Source organism: Mchenga conophoros, linkage group LG18, assembly GCF_057382185.1.
Source record: "Mchenga conophoros isolate Kocher_MC1m ecotype Shallow Benthic linkage group LG18, M_conophoros_male_GT1.1, whole genome shotgun sequence".
Taxonomy (NCBI): Eukaryota; Metazoa; Chordata; class Actinopteri; order Cichliformes; family Cichlidae; genus Mchenga; species Mchenga conophoros.
Genome location: NC_140543.1, coordinates 35,183,736 through 35,202,561, shown reverse-complemented (window position 1 = coordinate 35,202,561; position 18,826 = coordinate 35,183,736). Strand labels below are relative to the sequence as shown.

General features: G+C 41.3%; 1 protein-coding gene across 3 annotated transcripts in view; it reads left to right on the top strand.

Annotated features, from left to right (window-relative positions):
* LOC146554267 (uncharacterized) overlaps window positions 1-15,102 on the top strand; it is a 95,223-nt gene extending 80,121 nt beyond the window's left edge. For 2 of the 3 annotated variants that reach the window (XM_085253660.1, XM_085253662.1), the window contains 4 exons: window positions 6,702-6,914; window positions 8,249-10,153; window positions 10,978-11,100; window positions 12,935-15,102. In XM_085253660.1, the coding sequence (XP_085109786.1) occupies window positions 6,702-6,914; window positions 8,249-10,153; window positions 10,978-11,100; window positions 12,935-12,961 (2,268 nt within the window). In that variant the 3' untranslated portion in view covers window positions 12,962-15,102. The remainder of the gene's footprint in view (window positions 1-6,701; window positions 6,915-8,248; window positions 10,154-10,977; window positions 11,101-12,934) is intronic. The other variant, XM_085253661.1, reaches the window with a different exon arrangement.
* The last annotated feature ends 3,724 nt before the right edge of the window (window positions 15,103-18,826 follow it).

Below are 18,826 nucleotides of genomic sequence, written 5' to 3'. Positions count from 1 at the left end.
GGGGGGCTGCATTGTGCGCAGTTCTTTTTGGCTTGCTACAGATAGTAGGTGGGTTTAAAGAAAGAAAGAGAAAAAACCCCAAACACACATAAAAGCAGTAATACATCATACTTCAGTAAATGACGACTTCTCCACATATTCAACAAAGGATGACCAGGTTTTGTAGTATTTACTTTGAGACCCTCTCAAACTGTATCTCAGATGCTCTATCTGCAAGCACCTCATCACCTCTCTCACCCACTGAACAAACACTGGCGGACCTGAATCCTTCAATTTAAGAAGAATTAGCCTGCGTGCCAGGACAGATGAGAAAGCCACTGCATTCATTTGATAAGAAGTTATCCCGTGGTGGTTTGGGAGTACACCAAAGACTGCTGTCATCGGATTGGGATCAATTGTTTTCCCACACACATATAAAATAACCTTACAAACGAATTCCCAGAACCGGTTCAAATCAGAGCAGGTCCAGAACATATGGCTCATAGTGGCGGGTGATTGCTTGCACCTCGGACATCTATCATCAGAGGTATTGTATATTTTGGCTAGTTTAGCTTTGGTTAGGTACGCCCGGTGAAGAATTTTAAACTGTATTATACAATGCCGTATACAGATTGAGGATTCATGCATCCTGCTCACACTAAGGTCCCATAGGTCGTCTGGGATCTGGAGGTTTAAGTCCAGCTCCCAGGTGTTTCTGGCTGTGGACACAGTCTGCCTTTATATGCTGCAGTGTGCTATATATTTTAGAGATGTGGCCTCTAGCAATAGATTGAAATTGCAGACAATCCTCAAGTGGACAGTCATTAGGTAGACTTGGATAAGAAGTGAAGTGTTTAACTACAAAGCTACGCGCTTGTAAGTATCTAAAGAAGTGAGTCTTTGGAATTAGTAAGTAAGTAAGTAAAGTTTATTTATATAGCACCTTTCACAGACATATGTCACAAAGTGCTTTACAAGGTAAAGCACTCCAAAATCTTTAGATAATGTTTCAAAGGATAAAAATGACCCTTTAACAAACAGATCAGAGAAGCAGATAATTCCTCTGCTGTACCAAACCTTGAACCCTGCATCGCTCTGAGCTGGTAAAAAAAGATGATTTGATGCAATAGGGGAGCAGACAAGTGACCGCCTCAGCCCGAAATGTCGTCGACCCTGAAACCAGACATTGAGAGAGTTCTTAACCACAGGATTTTTAAAATTAACATTGCGACTGACTGGTAGACCTGAACACAGTATTGCAACAGGGGATATGGTGAGATTACCGTCTAGCTCCATAGTGGACCAAGGCGGCCCTCTGCCCTCCCTAAAAGCCCGCATCCAGGTGGATAGTTTCACAATATTGGCAGCCCAACAATAATACATAAAGTTTGGTAGGGCCAGGCTGCCTTCCGACTTAGAACACTGTAACAGGGATTTTCTTGGAACTTTTTTGTCCCAAATAAAAGATGATATGAGTCCGTCTAACTGGGTGAAAAAGGTTTTAGGAAGAAAAAGGGGTATCATCTGGAAGAGGTACATGAATCGAGGCAAGACTACCATTTTAATTGTGTTGACCCGCCCAGCAAGAGAGATGGGTAATGCTGACCAGCGTGCCAAAACCAATTTTGTTTTCTCTAATAAAGGGGTAAAATTTTATTTAAAAAAATCCTGATAAGTGTCTGTGATTTGAATACCCAAATAGGTGAATGAGGAGTGTTCCAGTCTAAACTGAAAGGCTGAGTAGTCAGCCTCCTTTGCCAGACTGTTAATAGGGAACATTGTGCTTTTAGCCAGGTTCAAACTGTAACCAGACAGGCGGCCAAAGGATCCAATGAGGTCCAGAACTGAAGGAATTGATGCCTCCGGATCTGTAATATACAGAAGGAGATCGTCTGCATACAAGGAGCACTTATGAATAGTGATCCCCCTTATTCTGGGGTCCGTTCTCAATGCTGCTGCCAGCGGCTCTATTGCCAGATTGAATAGCAGGGGGCTTAAGGGGCATCCCTGTCGGGTACCTCTATGTACGGAAAAGTATTCTGAAATGGTCTTATTGGTGCAGACTGAAGACAGGGGCGCTGAGTACAGAGTCCTGATCCATGAAATAAAATTAGAACCGAAGCCAAATTTTTTTCAAAACGGAGAACGGATATTGCCAATCCACACAGTCAAAAGCCTTCTCGGCATCCAGTGAGACTATTATCTCGGGGTGATCAACTGAATGGTCAGAATATAGGATATTTAACAGCCATCTGATATTGAAATATGACTGGTGGTTCACTATAAAGCCTGTTTGGTCCTCATGTATAATAGAAGGTACTACCTTCTCAATACGAAGTGCAAGAGCTTTTGTGAGGATCTTATAATCCACATTCAGTAGACTAATGGGGCGATAGGATCCACATTTTTGAGGGTCCTTGTCTTTTTTGAGTATTAAAGAGACAGTGGCTTGGGACAGAGTTTGAGGCAACGTGCTTGTTGCCTGAATTTCTGAAAAAACCTCAGACAGTAAAGAAACTAACTTGCCAGCAAAGCATTTATAGAAATCACACGAGAAGCCGTCTGGGCCCGGTGCCTTGCCATTTTACAAGGAATTAACTGCCTGCAATATTTCCGCAGAGGTAATAGGTCTTTCTAGTAGCTCACGTTGGTCTGGGTTAATAGTGGGAGTATCTATGTTCCTCAAAAAGGAATCCAAGTCAGCCTCTGAATAATCAGTGCGGGAAGTATAGAGATCCTGATAAAATAACTTGAAAGCAGCATTAATTCCGTCAGGGTGTGTTACCACCTGACCGGAGTCTAACTGTATGTCGGGTATAGACTGAGCTGCGGCGGATTGACGAAGCTGATGCGAAAGATATCTACCTGCTTTTTCACCATGCTCGTATTTATGATGTCTTGATCTAAGTAGGAGCTTCTCAGTTTCTTTAATTGAGAGGGTGTCAAATTCAGACTGCAGCAGTACCTTCTGCTTATATAAATCAGCGGTTGGACAGGTAGCATAAGATATTTAAGTTGGCTATATTCACACTTTCAAGACAATCATGACAGGCAAGCTGAACAATAATTTGGGGTAAGTATACGCACAAAACTGCAGCCAACAAGAAAAAAAGAAATTTAAAAAATTTAAAAAAACAAAAGAGCAAAAGTAAAAACCCAGAGTAACTATAAACGCAACTCCCACAAATCGGGAGCAAACTACGCCCTGCCCCCCAAAAGAGCTTATATCCCCCGCTCTTTTTCTTTCCCTCCTTCTTTCTCCCTTTTCTTCTCCCCAGTCAAGTCTGTCCCGTGCTCAGCAAATGAAAATGAAATAAACAATAAAAGCAAAGGTGAATCAAATAGACCAATACGGAAGGCTGGGATGGTCCATTTGGTACAGTAAAGCAGTTGGGCATCTTTCTTTGCCTTTAGACAATAATTCTGATGGCAAAAGATCCAAACGGGACAGACAAAAACAAAAACAAAAAGAGCTTATATCCAACATGTCTCTTCACTCCCCAAATACAAAAGTTGCCCCTAGCAGGGAACGCCAACTATGACCCAGTTGTTAGACATCTGGCAGATTGGAAAGGCACACGTGACTTCTCTTGGTCGATTACTTCACTCAGTGATAAACAATTATTTGCAGACCTATTAAATTATGAAAGAAGCAAAAGTTCAAACCTCTCTAAAGTGCAGTCTGAGTCAGTGAACAATAGAGAGTCAAAAAGCAACTGAGGTCGCACAGTCCACTCAGCCCGTGTCTTGATTCCCACACACAGCCAAGATGCGATTCCTGACGTAGTCTTTAGCAGCCGTTGGATTGGTGAATATTTCCTCACCAAGAGGAGAAGAAATCCTCAGCTTCGCTGGGTATAGCATCCGGAATCTCACACCCCGACATCCGCGCAGTAGATCTTTAACTTCTTTAAAGGCCCCCCGTCTCTTCGCGACTGCAGATGGCAGGTCCGGGAAAATTAGGATTTTGACTCCATCATGCGTCAGGGGACTGTTTACCTCCTCCTTTTCTTGAACGTAATGAAATTTGACAATAAGTGGCCTGGGTCTCTGGTCTCTCGCAGGGATGGGCTGGAGGCTGCGATGTGCCCGATCCAGTGTCGGAGCGGTATCCAGGGCCAAAACCTCCTTTAGTAGCTGGGCCACAGAGTTGACAGGGTGCGTCCCAGTCTCAAAGTGCTCTCTCACGCCAAATATTCGAATGTTGCATCTGCGCTGTCTCCCCTCAAGGTCTTTGGTGTTGTCCGAAAGAGCTGACACAATTTCTTTCAGATCGTGAACTTGCTTCTCCAAGTCCACAGCCCGGTCCGAATACGTGTTTGCATCTTCTTCCAGGCTAGTTAGCCAGCTATGGTGGTCAGTGCAGGTAGTTGCTAGAGCATCAATCTTAGCACAAAGTTCAGTCCGCACTTCATCTATTTGGTCAGAAACATTGCTGCAAAGCGAATCGATCAGCTCATTGAGAGCTTGGCACTTGGTCTCGACTTTTGCTTCCAGCGTAGAAATTTTGGCGACTACATTCTTCTCCGAGTTAGCCATGGCAGCCATTAGCGCGGCCGTGTCCGGGGATGTAGCATTGCTATCAATTGCCTTGGCTCCATCAGTCTTTCTGGTGTTTTTGGACCCTGACATTGTTGTAAAGTTCCCTTGGGCGATGCGCACATTTGCAGTGGTAACTCAGCTGATGACCGATAACGCGTTAGTGCCCAATGTCACAGTATTTATATGAAAAAATAGCGTATCCCCACAGAGCAACTCAGCCACGCGTCTTTACATGTCGCTGCTCCTACGTCAACCCCCGCCACCACTGTACTCTTGAGCAGACGTGTTCTCTGGAGTGACAAATCATGCTTCTCCATCTGGCAATCTGATGGAGGAGCCTGGGTTTGGTGATTTCCAGGAGAACAGTGTAAAGTTTAGTGAAGGGTTGTTTTTCAGGTGCTGGGCTAAATCCCTTAGTTCGCGTGACAGGAAGTCTTAATGCTTCAGCATACCAAGACATTTTCATCCTCCAAACTTGTGGGAACATCTTCCCGTTCAAACATGACTGCACACCAGTGCACAAAGCAACATCCATTAAGCCATGGCTGCAGAAGTTTGATGTGTGGCCTCACAGAATCCTGACCTCAACCCGATAGAACACCTTTGGGATGAATTAGAGCGGAGACTTCTCATCCAACGTCAGTGTCTGACCTGCAATTCTGAAAGAATAGTCAAAATTCCCCATAAAAAAGAGTTCGATTCAATTCAGTTGCCTCAGGGTGGTTTATAATGTAAGGTAAAGACTAAGGTAACACAAAGAAAACGCATGTAACCCCAACAAGGAAGGAAAAACTCCAGTTTAACAGGAAGAAACCAGGCTCAGGGAAGAGCAACTAGCTGCCGCGACTGGTTGGGGTGAGAGAAAGGAGACAAGTCATAAAACGTGCCCTGGAAGAGAGCCAGAGATTAATAATAACTCATAATTAAATGCAGTGTGAGTGAGAGAAGGAGAAATGCTCAGTGCATCATGGAAAGCCCACAGCAGCCTAAGTCTATTGTAGCATAACTAAGGGAGGATTCAGGGTCACCTGATCCAGCCTGAACTATAAGCTTTGTGAAAAAGGAAAGCCTTAAGCCTAGTCTTAAAAGCAGAGAGGGTGTCTGTCTTGGGTCTGCGCTTCCACAGGCCCCGCTGGTTTAGAAACTTATTTCCGTTAACAAAGCAAGGAAGCAAGACGAACAGCTTTAACCGGTTTTACTTGCTAGCAAGGGAGGCTGGTCGGAACCAGGCTCTTGGAGCTGAACGCTCCTCACCCGCCTCCTAGCCAGCATCAAATAAAGCAGCCTTCCTTGCTGCCTTTAACTGAAAACAGTTACAGTACACACAAGCACCACCCATTGTAAACCCCCCCTATGGTTCTAAAGGATAAGATACTATGTGTGTATGTGTGTGCACGTGTAAGCACGTGTGTGTGTGTGTGTGTGTGTGTGTGTGTGTGTGTGTGTGTGTGTGTGTGTGTGTGTGTGTGTGTGTGTGTGTATGCGCGAGAATGTGTGTGTATGTGTAGGTGCACGTGAGTGTGTGTTTGTGTTTGGAGGTGCGTTTGTGTGACCTCCTGCCCACAAAAGGGTCATAAAAGCAGGAAGTTTACTAAACAAGAAAAAATCTTCACATAGGATGTCCTATAATAAAACACTGCAGCCTCCCCCACCAACAGACTGGCTGGGGAGGGAGTCAGAAACAAAGGAATGTCTTTGATCATACAGTTTGAACCAAGACTTACAAATTTAAGTAACACACTGACAACATTTAACAATTTGACTCCAACAGTCTGTCTCCCAAACAGACAATCTAAGCAACAAATAAGCACTTTCTTTTTAGTTCTTCACACTTAACATTGAAACACTGCACTATGTTCAAAAGAGTAACTGAGTAAATAAATCAAACCACAGATTAATTTTAGTACAACAAACCCTGAAGTTAGAGCGACAGTTGTATGTTTTTTATTAGTAGTAGTTTATTACTAGTGTCTGTGTTAGCCCTTTGGCGAACTGGTCAGGGTGACAAAATGTTAAACCTATGACTTCAAATTGTAGTTTAATTAATGTTACACATCCTTTCACAACAGCCAACAGCGCATTCTTGTTTAAAAAAGATGAAGTGACTCCAATGGTTTTAGACAATGAGCTTTCTCAGTGACAGAAGACACCTAAATTCATTCTGTTCTGTGTTTCACAAGCAGTCTGCACAGGATGAAGATGATAAAGGAAAAGAGCTACCTCTAGTTCCTCAGCTCAAACCTCCACGACAGCCACCAGAGGTCAAACACAAATCCCAGATGTGCACTGCTGCACATCTGGCTATATCCACCTCTGCCCCTGCTGCAGTGTCAGCACAAAGACAAGAGGGGGAGGAGGAAGAGGAAGAGGAGAAAGTCTTGAAAGAACAGCAGGTATACTAAATAAATAGTTATTTTTAAGATAAAATTTTTAATCTGAAGAAAACACCAGGTTGCTAATACTGAGATGAGCCTATGGAAAGCTAAATCTAACAGTTAAAAATCCAGGTTTGTGTTTTAGTTTAGCCTGCCCTAAGTGGACTAAACATGCTTCTGCTTTGACTAATAATTTCAGGATTTTCTCTGCTTTTAACTGACAAAAGCTGAACTTTAATTGTTTTCCTGTTAATGATGAATTTGTCATGACAAACAAACATTAAACCTGTTTCAGAAAAATAAATTTCCAGTGAGCATCACTGGACAGTGTTCTGCTGTATTTGCTGTAAGATACTGATTTTTGTAGTTAGAGATGGACACTGTGTAAACATATGGGGTGGCTGTAGCTCAGGAGGTAGAGCAGATCATTTACTATTCAGTGGTTCAGTCCCTGACTCCTCTGATGCATCCCTCCAAGTGTGAATGTTAGCTTGAAAGCACTTAAGCCTAAAAACGTGCTTGTATGAATGGGTCAATGAGGCATGTTGTGTTTTCAGTGCTCAGGTAGAGTAAAAGCTCTTTATAAGAACCAGTCCATTTACTTTACCATTTGTCATTATGTGCAGTGTGAAATATTGTTACAATATAGAGGTTGGCCTTTATGTGTTTTTTGTTAGCTCTGGTTTAACTCATCTGGAAGTTTGTTACATTCTCATGTAATTCTGTTTAAATCGTGGCTGAAATGAACTGTTTGCATTATATTCCTGTCACTTTGATTTTTTAATTTCCTATTACAAAAACAAGAAGAAAAAAAAGATTACAGTGAGGAATTAGGAGTAAAATGAAGTTTTAGTTTTTCTTAGCCCATATGAGAAGGTTCCTTTCTTCATAAACATGCTGCCCGTGCTGTTCGTGCTCTGTACCTACCTTTTTGGAAAAATAAACTGTAGCTGTTCGCGTTCTTTGACTCTTCAAATAATTAATTTCCTTTTAAACTGGGATCAAACTTTCTTTCACCCTTAAACCATTTATTGCTAAACACAGAGTTGTGGGTTTTTTCATATCAGTTTATGGGTTAAATATGGTGGTGGCAGCACCATGCATCGCAATAGAGGATTAGTGTGCCAAAGCCTTCTCTAAGGAAAAAAAGTCATTTATTCTGTCTCAAGAGCTATTCAAAAAATCATCATTGTCATATATCGGCTCTGATCATTGCTGTATTACATTTAAAGTAAAATAATGAATGATTGTACTGAGAAAACATGGATGTAAATTTAAAGTAATTATTGTGCAGAAAAGGCGAAATATGTACTGTTTCTGTTGTTGTTTCATTTTACCTTTTCTGTTCATAGGTGACAGAACTGACAAATAAGAATCACTCATCAGTTGGAAATAAACAAAATGCAAAAAAGGAGAGGACGTCTCTAAACTCACAAGTAGCTAATGAGTTAGCAACATGTGACCAACAGTCAGACCCTCAGCTGTGCTTTACAAATGACTACCCTCTCATAGCAGCAGCTGGACTAAAAGCAAACAGAGAAGGTGGGGAAAACAGTCTCACTGAGAACAAAGTGGAGACGGTAATTGAACAAGTGCCTTCTTGTCCAACAGTAAAGGATGTGGAGATATTTCCACTGGGAACTTTAAAAGATGTTAAACGTTTCCAGACTGATGAGGAGGAGCCAACATCAAGTCAGGACAAAGATATAAAACTAGATGAACTTAGAGTAGGAAGAGTTTCACAGAAAGAAAATGTCAGAACTCCTAATCAAGTGAAAGAGTTTGTTGGACAGGTATCGTCGCCAGCCACAAAAGAAAAGAAGGTCAAGGTTACAACAGTTGTTACTCTACAGAAAGAAAACATTCAAGGATGTGCCAAAAGTCCCAAAGACATGAATGAAACCGCCAAAGAAGCGTCAGAGAAGAAGTCCAATGTGATGGTGGTTCTAACTTTAGAATCCAGTGAAAACGAGAGGACATCAGGTCCACCAGTCCAGCAGAATGCATCACTGAGGCCTGACCAGGAGTGTGTAACTTCAACCTCCGTTACAAAACCTTCCCCATTGTCACCCATCTTAGATTGTAGTAGCAAGCAGGGGAACCGGGAACAAACAGTAACAGGTAACCAGCTGCAATACACAGAAGACGGAGGTAGCCTGAGCTGTGATGAGGCTGGTGAGGGACCGCCCCCTCCACCGCCTCAGATTTGTAAATATAGCCGTATAATCTCCAAGACCAGAGTCAGACCACAGTCCAAAGAGGAAACCTCAGCCAAAATGAATGGCTCTCAAATACAAACAGTATCTGGGGACACCGCTGGTGAGCCCACCTATGTAGGACATGAGAACCATGGTTTTGAGGACGGTAATGATCAGTTTGACAGAAAACCTATTATTGTTTTCTTGAACCAGCCCGTGGACTTTCAGTCGGCCTACAAGCGGCTGTCTACAATCTTTGAAAGTGAGGAAGATACTGGTGGGATTTTTTCTCCAGAGAGCATTTCAGATGAGGAAAAGACAAACCAGGAGGAAGAGGAACAGGGTATTAGAAAAAGTAGTATCGCGAATATTAATATGGGATCGCTCACGACAGGAGATGGTCAGAATCCTCCACAAATACAGCATGAAGGACCTTCAACAGATAAAAGCTCCGCTCTTGAAAACCAGGGCCAGACTGAATCACCTTCACTTAAAAAAACTGAGACAAAAAGGAAATTCAAATTCAAGTTCCCTAAAAAAAGACTGACAGCATTTAGCCAGGCTATCAAAACAGGAAACAGGGGCAAACAAGAAGTTGTTGTTGATGAGGAGGAAGTAGCAGCATGTGGCACAACAGTCAAGGAGACCAAGAGCCAGACAAATAAATCGCAGATGTTTAAAATTAATAAAATGGAACAAATGAAGTTGGACGAAAGCAGCGCCTGCGACAGAGACAATATCTCCTCTTATATTAATACCAGACATTCAGAGTCACATAACCGGGTAGAGGAGCTCTGCAAAAATGCGTTCGACTCTATAGACAGTCTCGAGAAGTCGATTAAACAGTTGGAAATCAGTGTGGAGAGTATAACTGCCCCTGCTTCTTTATGTGACTCAGCTGACAAAGCTCAGCTTAAAAGAAAAGTCAAACAAGAACGAGAGAGAAGTCCGTCCAAAAGGTCAGCGACTCAGATCACTAAGGGTCCAAATCCACCTGAGAGTAAGAGAGCCAAACCCCAGACTGCACGCGCCAGCGAAAGAAACGGCATCAAGAAACAGGTCTGATATTCCTCTGCCCAGCTGTTTCACTGCAGTTTGCTGGGATGGTGGTGGGCAGCGTTACCATCTACCTCTGTGTTCTTTGAATTTGTCTTTCACCAGCTTTGAATTCCTCTCACAAACAAATCTTCAAACTACCCAAAATTAACAAGAAAACTGATGCATTTAATCACATCTCCGATGGAAAGTTGTTTTCCTACCATAACCTAGGTTTTCTGAACACAAGTGTGGGTTCTGCATTGCTGTTTGCCTTTTTCTTCTTCGTGTATGCCTTTCAGGGAAATTCTTTGCTGCTGTTGCTGATGTTTGAAAAGGAAAACAGTACTATGTGAGAGGGTGATCCTTAAAAATTCTACTGCTTTAGAAGAAGAAGAAGTCAAGATTTTTTCCACTTTAAATGACTCAGTCTTTTAAAACTACTTCAGTAGATACCAAAAATTATTTATAATTCTTTTTACTTTAAAGGCCAGTATGAATACACAGCTTAATTGCTTGTTTTTTTTATCGTAAAAACCAAAAAGAAAGAAAAAATGGCAGCTCCCCTGAGATGGGTCAGTGATTGGCAGCAGCATTGATTTTCATGCATTTTTATTTTTTCTACAGTGTCATTAAATGTCCGATGTCATCTGTAATCTTGATTTATGCTTTAATCTAAAGCTCTTGACTGCTTCTAATTGAATCTTGTAAAAACATTCTGTATCTCCTACATGTTTTTCAGCAACACACAGTATAGTTTTTAGCTTTGACTAGTAAAAGGGCTATATAAATGTAGTTTATCCACCATTGTCTCATACTAACCTTTTGTTTACTTTTGTAAATGGCAGACCTCCAGCAGCACCTCCAGCTCTTCTGCTCTGCGATCTCATGCCAAATCTCACCGTGGCTCTGGATCACCAGAAAAGACTCCTAAGGGCCAGCAGCAGTTCACCCAGAAACAGGCCAGCCAGGTAAATGAAGTTTGAGGACACCTGAGGTTAACAGCTCTGAGTCATCGTAGACTAAAGAGGAGTTCATCTAATGTTTCAAGGATTTGTATTCTTGTTTGGTGTTTTTGTTGTTGGTTTTTTGTGTCAACCATCATTATATTCTTCTACAGTTGCACCTCACAGTGCAAAAACATAAATGATAGTTTTATAATAAATATACTGAAGCTTCAATTCAATTCAGTTGTCTCCAACTCAAGTCAATAAACCTATACTTGTAACTATATGGGACAAGAGTCAATATAACTGTGCTATTAGAAAAGCAGAAACCATGCTCTACATGATAGAAATGTAAGCACTGCATGACTCTGGTGCTGTTTCAACCACATCTACCTACCTACTGTGTGTGTAGAGAGAGAGTCCACAAAGTGGTCCAAATAGAGCAGGATAGCTGGGTGCTGTGTAATAATGGACAAGGAAATGACCTTAAATTGAGTTTGATGTTTTGATTGCACTTGTGTGTGTTCTGCAGTGGATTTTTGTCCTGTTCTTCTTTTTTCAGATGTGCGTCGTCCTAAAGTTTCTAGATGTACCCTGTACTGTCAAGATACACTCCCTGTATACATTAGAGATTTAGTGACATCTCCTATATCGAAATTAAACATGTAATGTCTTGAAACTAGACAAATTTGACACTGAAGTTTCTACATCAGTGAGTGAATCTTGACCTGCATGTAACCTGTACAACTATCCTTCATCTGGCAGTGAGTTTTTCTGAGTTCAGAACTCCATTTCTTTAGACGCAAACACATCAGGATTCATCATTTACAGAAATGAATAATTCTGTGGAAACATCTGCCACTGATTCACTTCATGTTTATGGCACGAAGAGGTTTCCCATCCTTTAAGCACTGCATGGATGTTTTACCGTTCTTGTTTAGTGATGCATTGAAAAAGGGCTGCAGCTATTTATTATTTTAGTAATCAAATAATCTATTGATCATTCCATTGATTAATCCGATAGGAAATACTTTTGTATGTACTTAATGAGAAATAATAAATATTCAAAAGAGAAAAAACACAGGTCTTTCAAATAAACTGCTCATTGGTTTCTATTCTAGAAATTAGTTTAACTGCATAAATCTACGGTGGCCCCTAGAGACAAAGAGACAAAGCACTTACAAACTCCAAAACAGAGTGATTTATAAACACATGGTGAGTGAAAAGGGGTGAGAAAGGGAGAAACGCTCAGTGAATCATTAGAAGCCCCCAGCAACCGGTCTACTGCAGCATAACTGATCCAGCTTTGTCAAAAAGGAGCCTTGTCTTAAAAGTAGAGATAGTGTCTGTCTCCTGAATCCAAACTGGAAGCTGGTTCCATAAAAGATGGACCTGAAAACTGAAGGCTCTGCCTCCCATTCTACTTTTAAATATATCAAGTGATGTTCTGTCGTGTGCATGTCACTGCCACTGATTTGTTGTAACCCGCGGTGTGTGTTTGCAGGCTGTCAGCAGAAGCAGTAAAGCATTGTGTTGTTGCTTTGCGTGCTTCTCTGATTAAAGCCTAGCTCGAGGAAACACCCATCTGTCCACTTCTCACTGCCCAGATGCCACTGATGACCTCCAAACCTGTCCTCTTCCTGCTCCTCCACTGCTTCTTCACCTTCAGCCTTCTCTGCCTCCTTCAGATGTGCCTACCTGTCGTTCCTGAACTCTTTGCTGAAAAACTCCTTCAGTTTGTCCATCAGGCTCTTCACCTTGATCCCCCTCTCCATCCTCTTCATTTCCTTCCATTTCCTTGTCCTCACAAAACTTTTATCCCATCTCTGAATCTGAGTCGTCTCCTCCCTTCTTCTAGACACGCCTTGTCAGCACACCACCTTAACATGAGTCCAGCCCACCGTGGGCTTCGCAGCAATGGCAAGTGTCGGCATCGCCTCGTCTTCACCTCCACCTCAGCTAATATTACTCCTCACCCTCCTCCTCTGTCTCGACTTCTTCCCCATTTTCTTCTCCCCCCATCACAGTGACTCAAGGGGCAAAGAGTGTACCAACCCCAGGTCTGCAGGATGTAGCAAGAAACGCACAGGGAGCCAAGCTGTACGTGTGCATGACGGGCACTGTCATGGCTTCAAAGCATACAGACATATCACTGTGTATAATGCATGTATGATGGCATTTAATGGCATCTGGAAACACAAAATCCCTGAACAATATTACTATGAGAGAAAATGCCACACAAGACCACACAGGCCAAAAAAGTAACCGAGAAAAAAAATGTGTCTAAAAAATCCCAAATGCAAAGATAAATAAAAAGTGTCATAAAGATGCCCAGTTGCTTTCTTTCCAAGTGCTACATGTATGATTTTATCCATGCACATAAACAAGCAAATTATTCTCAACGTGTGTTTGTCCCCTAATCACCGTTATCAAAATGTGAGATGACAAGAAATTAAGGTCCAGTGAAGACGGCATTTCTTTAGCTCTTCAGTCCTTCACAGAGAGGTCCAGATGTTAGAACAGTGTGTTAAATTTAACATTCTTCACCAGTCTTCAACCTGTATGTCAAAAATGTAACCAGTAATGTTGAATAAAATTGTCTCCGTATATTAACTTTAATCCATAGATATTTCTTTTACACGATCTCCATGCAGATGTTCTCATGAGCTCAACGACTGCAGATAATCAAGTGAAAATATTTCCCAGCAGATTGTAAATGACTTCAAATCAGCTCGGCTTCACTCGTCCACTGCACTAAATTGCTTAAGTAATTTCATGAACTGAATATAAATGCTAGGGCTAGTTTAGTTCATTAGCATAATATATAACAGGAACACAGGGAATATTTTTAACAGAGTAATTACCTTTATTAATGATGCTCACAACCTAGCAAGGTTTACTTCTAGTGGAGTGTTTGTATACTGCAGGGGCATTTATTAAACCAAATACTTCTTTCAGCCCTGGTGTTTGTCAGTGAATATTTTGATTGTTACTGTAGAAAACATTTTTAAGATATTTTTCCTCTTTGCTGCAAATTTGAAATGCTTAGTTTAAAAAAAATCCTAGCACTTCTTCCTACTGGAAGAACTGCAAAGATGTCCATAAAGAGTTCACGAGACTTTCAGTGAAAGACAGACGTTGCTATGGTTTAGTCTGCTCCATTGAGTTACCATTCGTTGATAAATCAGCTGAAATCCATTGGACTGGATTGCCCATTGGTTGGGCGCCGTGTTGTTTTTTTTTCTGCCTGTCATATTATCTTCGTCTATGAGTTAACTTCACAACATGCCCACAACATTTACACCCATTGGTCAGTTCTTCAGAAGAGAAATTGAATCGAATAACACACTGTAGTTGCTGTAGTCATCATAATGGAGCCATGGTTTAGTATTTTTCAAAACCATTTTTCCAGAAAGCTTTTCCTGGTGTTTGTTTATGTTACAGCAGAGAGCTTTCTGTTTTGGGGGTTCAATACTGCTGAATATTGAGGTTGTGACTATCAGAGTTTATCCAAAAGACAATCCCATACAGACTGTAAGCTGTTTAAGAATTTAACGTGTAAAACTGTCAGTATAGAGCTTTTATGTAGCTACTGTTAACATGAAGTGCTGTGCAAATGTTTCAGGTATTAAAACTAAACTGTTAAAAACTGATGCCCTGAGTAGGTTTTTTTGCTTGCACTGTACTGTAGCTGGTGCATACTGTGCTCATTTCCATTTGTTTGTAGTGACTCTTGTCAAAATGAATGCACTTAATGTTTTATGATGGCTTTTATTGCACTTTCAAGTATGATCATTAGACCATTATAGGAATCCAGTGAGAAGAATCACTCGGCTCAAGCAGAAGTAAAGAATGACCACACGGACGCGCCACGTGGTTGAAGAACTAAAGCAAAAACATTTCAAATTTAAACAGTAAAAAGAATATACAGAGGTCAGTGTTGCTCTCTGATATTTACCACAGGATCGGTGTTTTAATCTCTTTTAATGTCATATTGACTTCAGCTGTTGCTTCCATTGGTACCTTCCTGTCATTTTTGATGTGCAGTTCTTTGCCCACTTACTGTGACTGTACCATTAAAAACAGTAATATGCTCCTTGTTAACTCCATTTAATGTTGTTAATGTTTTTGCTTTCACTGATAACTACCCAGTCAGTGTTGTCATGTTATAGTTTGTGTGTGATTCTTACTCTGAATCGGAATAAGTACGGGGGACAACTGTGTGCACTAAGACCAACTCTTTACTCACTTTATTTCCACCTGCATGCATTGCCAGTGTGCAACACGTAATTACACAATCGAACAATAAACACATACAGCCCATACAACAAGTGTTGCATCTTCAAAAACAAAAATAGATAACTGAGCCTTAGTATCGTTGCGACTTGTTTACTGAACCTTCTTTTCAGTGCATGTTCAGAACATCAGTGTCCATTTTACTGCGTCCTACAGGACCCTCTCTTCTTCCTCTTTCTTACAACATTAATGTAACACAGAACCAATACTGCTTCTCCTGGCATTACCATGGTAACAACACTCATTCTATCTGCTTCTTTCAGATGAATAACAGGAACTTGGGATGTAGGTATCTATGAATAATAACTATTATGCATACCCATATATTTATAAAAACAACTAATTTCTTGCGATGCCACAACCAGGGACAATTATGAATACACTACATCTCCCCTTTTAAACAAAAACATAATATTTCTTTTCTCCCTTTCCTTTGGAGCAAGCAGTGCGCCGTCCGGCAGTGTCGGCTCCAGCTGCGATGGAAGTATCGGCAATGTGGTTCGCAGACGTGGTGCAGTGGTGTAGCTTTATAGGCAAGAAGAGCTCGATATGGATCAGCTGCTTTTTTTCAGTCTGTACAGCACCTTCTGCTTCTCCATTACTTTGCGGAAACTTAGGACTGCTTGTGATGTGCTTAAAGCCGTACGCTGCTGTGAAGTCTGCAAAGGTTTGACCTGAATACTGTCGCCTATTACCAGACATGAGGACCTCTGGGATGCCATGACGGGCGAAGAAAGATTTCAGGTGAGTAATGACATCGTTTGATTTTGTTTAACAAAGCAATCTCAACAAATCTAGAGTGCTAGTCAACAGCCAGAAGGTACGTTTTCCCCCACTCTGCCATGGGCGGGCAGGGTATCCTGTTGGCATGAGTGGCTCACTGTGATTGTGTCTTTCTTGAATGCATGTTCTGCATCACCATCTCAGAGTTTTGTTGACTCAGCCCGGGCCACCACACTGTTTGGCGTACACGAGCTTTACATTTTACAACACCTTGATTTCCATCGTGTAGTTTTTCCAGCACTTCATTTCTCATTGCGGAAGGAATTACAAGCCGTGTATCTTGTGTGTGAATAAAGATCAGCAGGTGAATTTATTAAAGTGTGAGTTCAGGTGAAATCAGAGAGGTGTGTGTTAAAGAGTGTGTAACTGCCCACTGTGACGTCACATCCACAGTGTGTCATCAGTGTTTGTGGTCACAGTGTTTCTGTTTTCATGTTCAGGTTCTCGTTTAAAGTCTCTGTCGCTCACACTTTACTGTTAAATGTTTGAATGTTTAAATGTGAGTGTGTGCCTGTGTAACAGCGCCCTCTAGTGGCCTCCTGCACTATGAGCTCTGCAGACAGGAATGAGCTTTGAGCAGCTCTATGTAACCCTGGTAAACATAGCTGTCAATAAATAAAGCCTGCTAGTAAAAACAGTCATAAGAAATATATTACAGGTGATAAATAATCAATAAATAGATCATAATGGTTAAAAAACTAATTAAAAAACAACAACAATGATGCAATTCATGGTATAGTGTTTCATTTGTGTTTAAAAACATCCATCCAACCATCTTCATCCGCTTTATCCGAGGCCGGGTCGCGGGGGCAGCAGCCTAAGCAAAGAGGCCCAGACATGTTAAAGGTTAAAAAACTTGCTGCTTCACTGTGTTTTCGTGTTAATTCAGGTAAAATGGGTAAAATATGTGTTCAGACTCTTATGATAACTATAATAAGAACATAACTGAACGAGACTTGGTGAGTAGTGTTGGTGAGATGAAGCCTCGTGATGAACTGAAGCTTCTATCCAACTGGTCGATTTATGGTTTGAAGCATTGTGATGATTCATTTGCTCTACTGCGCCATCAAGTGGACGATTCTAGTGAAACAGGCTCTGTGATTATAATGATGTGATGTGTAAACCTCTAAACTGAATATATACATTCTTTTCATGGTTATTTATCCCGAATATTTTCTCAGTGTGTCTGATACAAAAGAGAAAGTGGAAACTATCAGGACAGAGTTTTGATATGATTGTGTAACTGTTAGGGCTCGGTATCGTCACTGATTTCTAGAATCGATTCCACGATTGGATTCTGATCATGCATCACTACATATCCATATTTTTATATCTATAAAAAGTAGGGGTGCAACGATACACAAAATTCACGGTTCGGTTCGGTTCGATACTTTGGTGTCACGGTTCGATATTTTTTCGATACAAAAAAAATGTTCATGCCTTTTTAATTTGTCATTTATTAAAATTATAAATATATATTTCAACTCAAAAGTACAGTTTTTAAATTTAACCCTAACCCTTGTGCGTGTTTTTTATTTTGACAGCGAATGCGCACCTGCGGACCACTTATGTGCAGCCCTGGTTATTTAGCTCGTCATATTGCAGCCACAGAAATTCTTTTGTCCATGAAACCATAAAGCTGCACTTTCTTTTTGCCTTATAGTCTGATTTGTCATAACTTCTCCGTTTTGTGGTAAGCTTTTCTTTGGCTGTCACTTCTTCACCCTGACCTGTCTTATTTGGCTCAGCAGAACTAAAATATAAATCCTGCTGCTTTTACACACACACACATAAGCTCAGCGATTCTCTGCGCGATCAGCCTCTCACATGTTTAAGCTGCGGGAGATTTCACTTGTCATGTTTCCATAATAAGCTAACGATTAATAAGACGATGTCAGAGGAATTGGTGCACAAATTATCATCACTCACAGATCAGTGCTGTCGCTCTCTATACACAGTTCGCACGATTGCAAAGTGAAAGCAAAAAAACAAGCGCAAATTCAAACGCGATTTCAATATGTCACATATTGACAGTGGCTCACCGATGCCAATGACATAATTACCCAGCTACATTTCTGAAAGAATGCAAAAGCATTGACATATATTTTTCCTACAATAGCCCGACGGGCAGGGAAGAGATAGATTTTGGTAGCCCGACTGAAAAAATCGCTAGCTCCGGGACGTCGGGCTAGCGATATTGCGAGCCCTGTATCTGATTGAGGAATCACTCATCTTTGGAAAAGAGAGTTTATTACAGAGAAATGTCTCTTTCCAAAATACAAGCTATACTATCCGCTTCTTCTGGGCTATATTCTCAGCAGCATAAGGAGAATCATGTGCTAACAGCTGTCTAAATGACTCGGCTAAAGTTAGTAGCATGCTTGTTGTTTTTGTCTTTGCACTAGGATGATGTCGGCGTAAATGTGCAGTCATATTCGTTGTGTTCCCACTAGTGCTTTCAGGTTAATCTCGTTGAAATGACCTTAACGCCACAACACGGCAAATCTCCGTTAACGAGCTACCGCCGATCGCCCCGTGCATGGGGCTAGACGGCCAACACGTTAACGAGCTAACTGCGCTAACACACTAGTTCCCACCCATGTAATTAAGCATTGCGTGGCACATCCAACATACTGTTTTACTTTAGTCCATGACGCGCTTACCTTCAGGG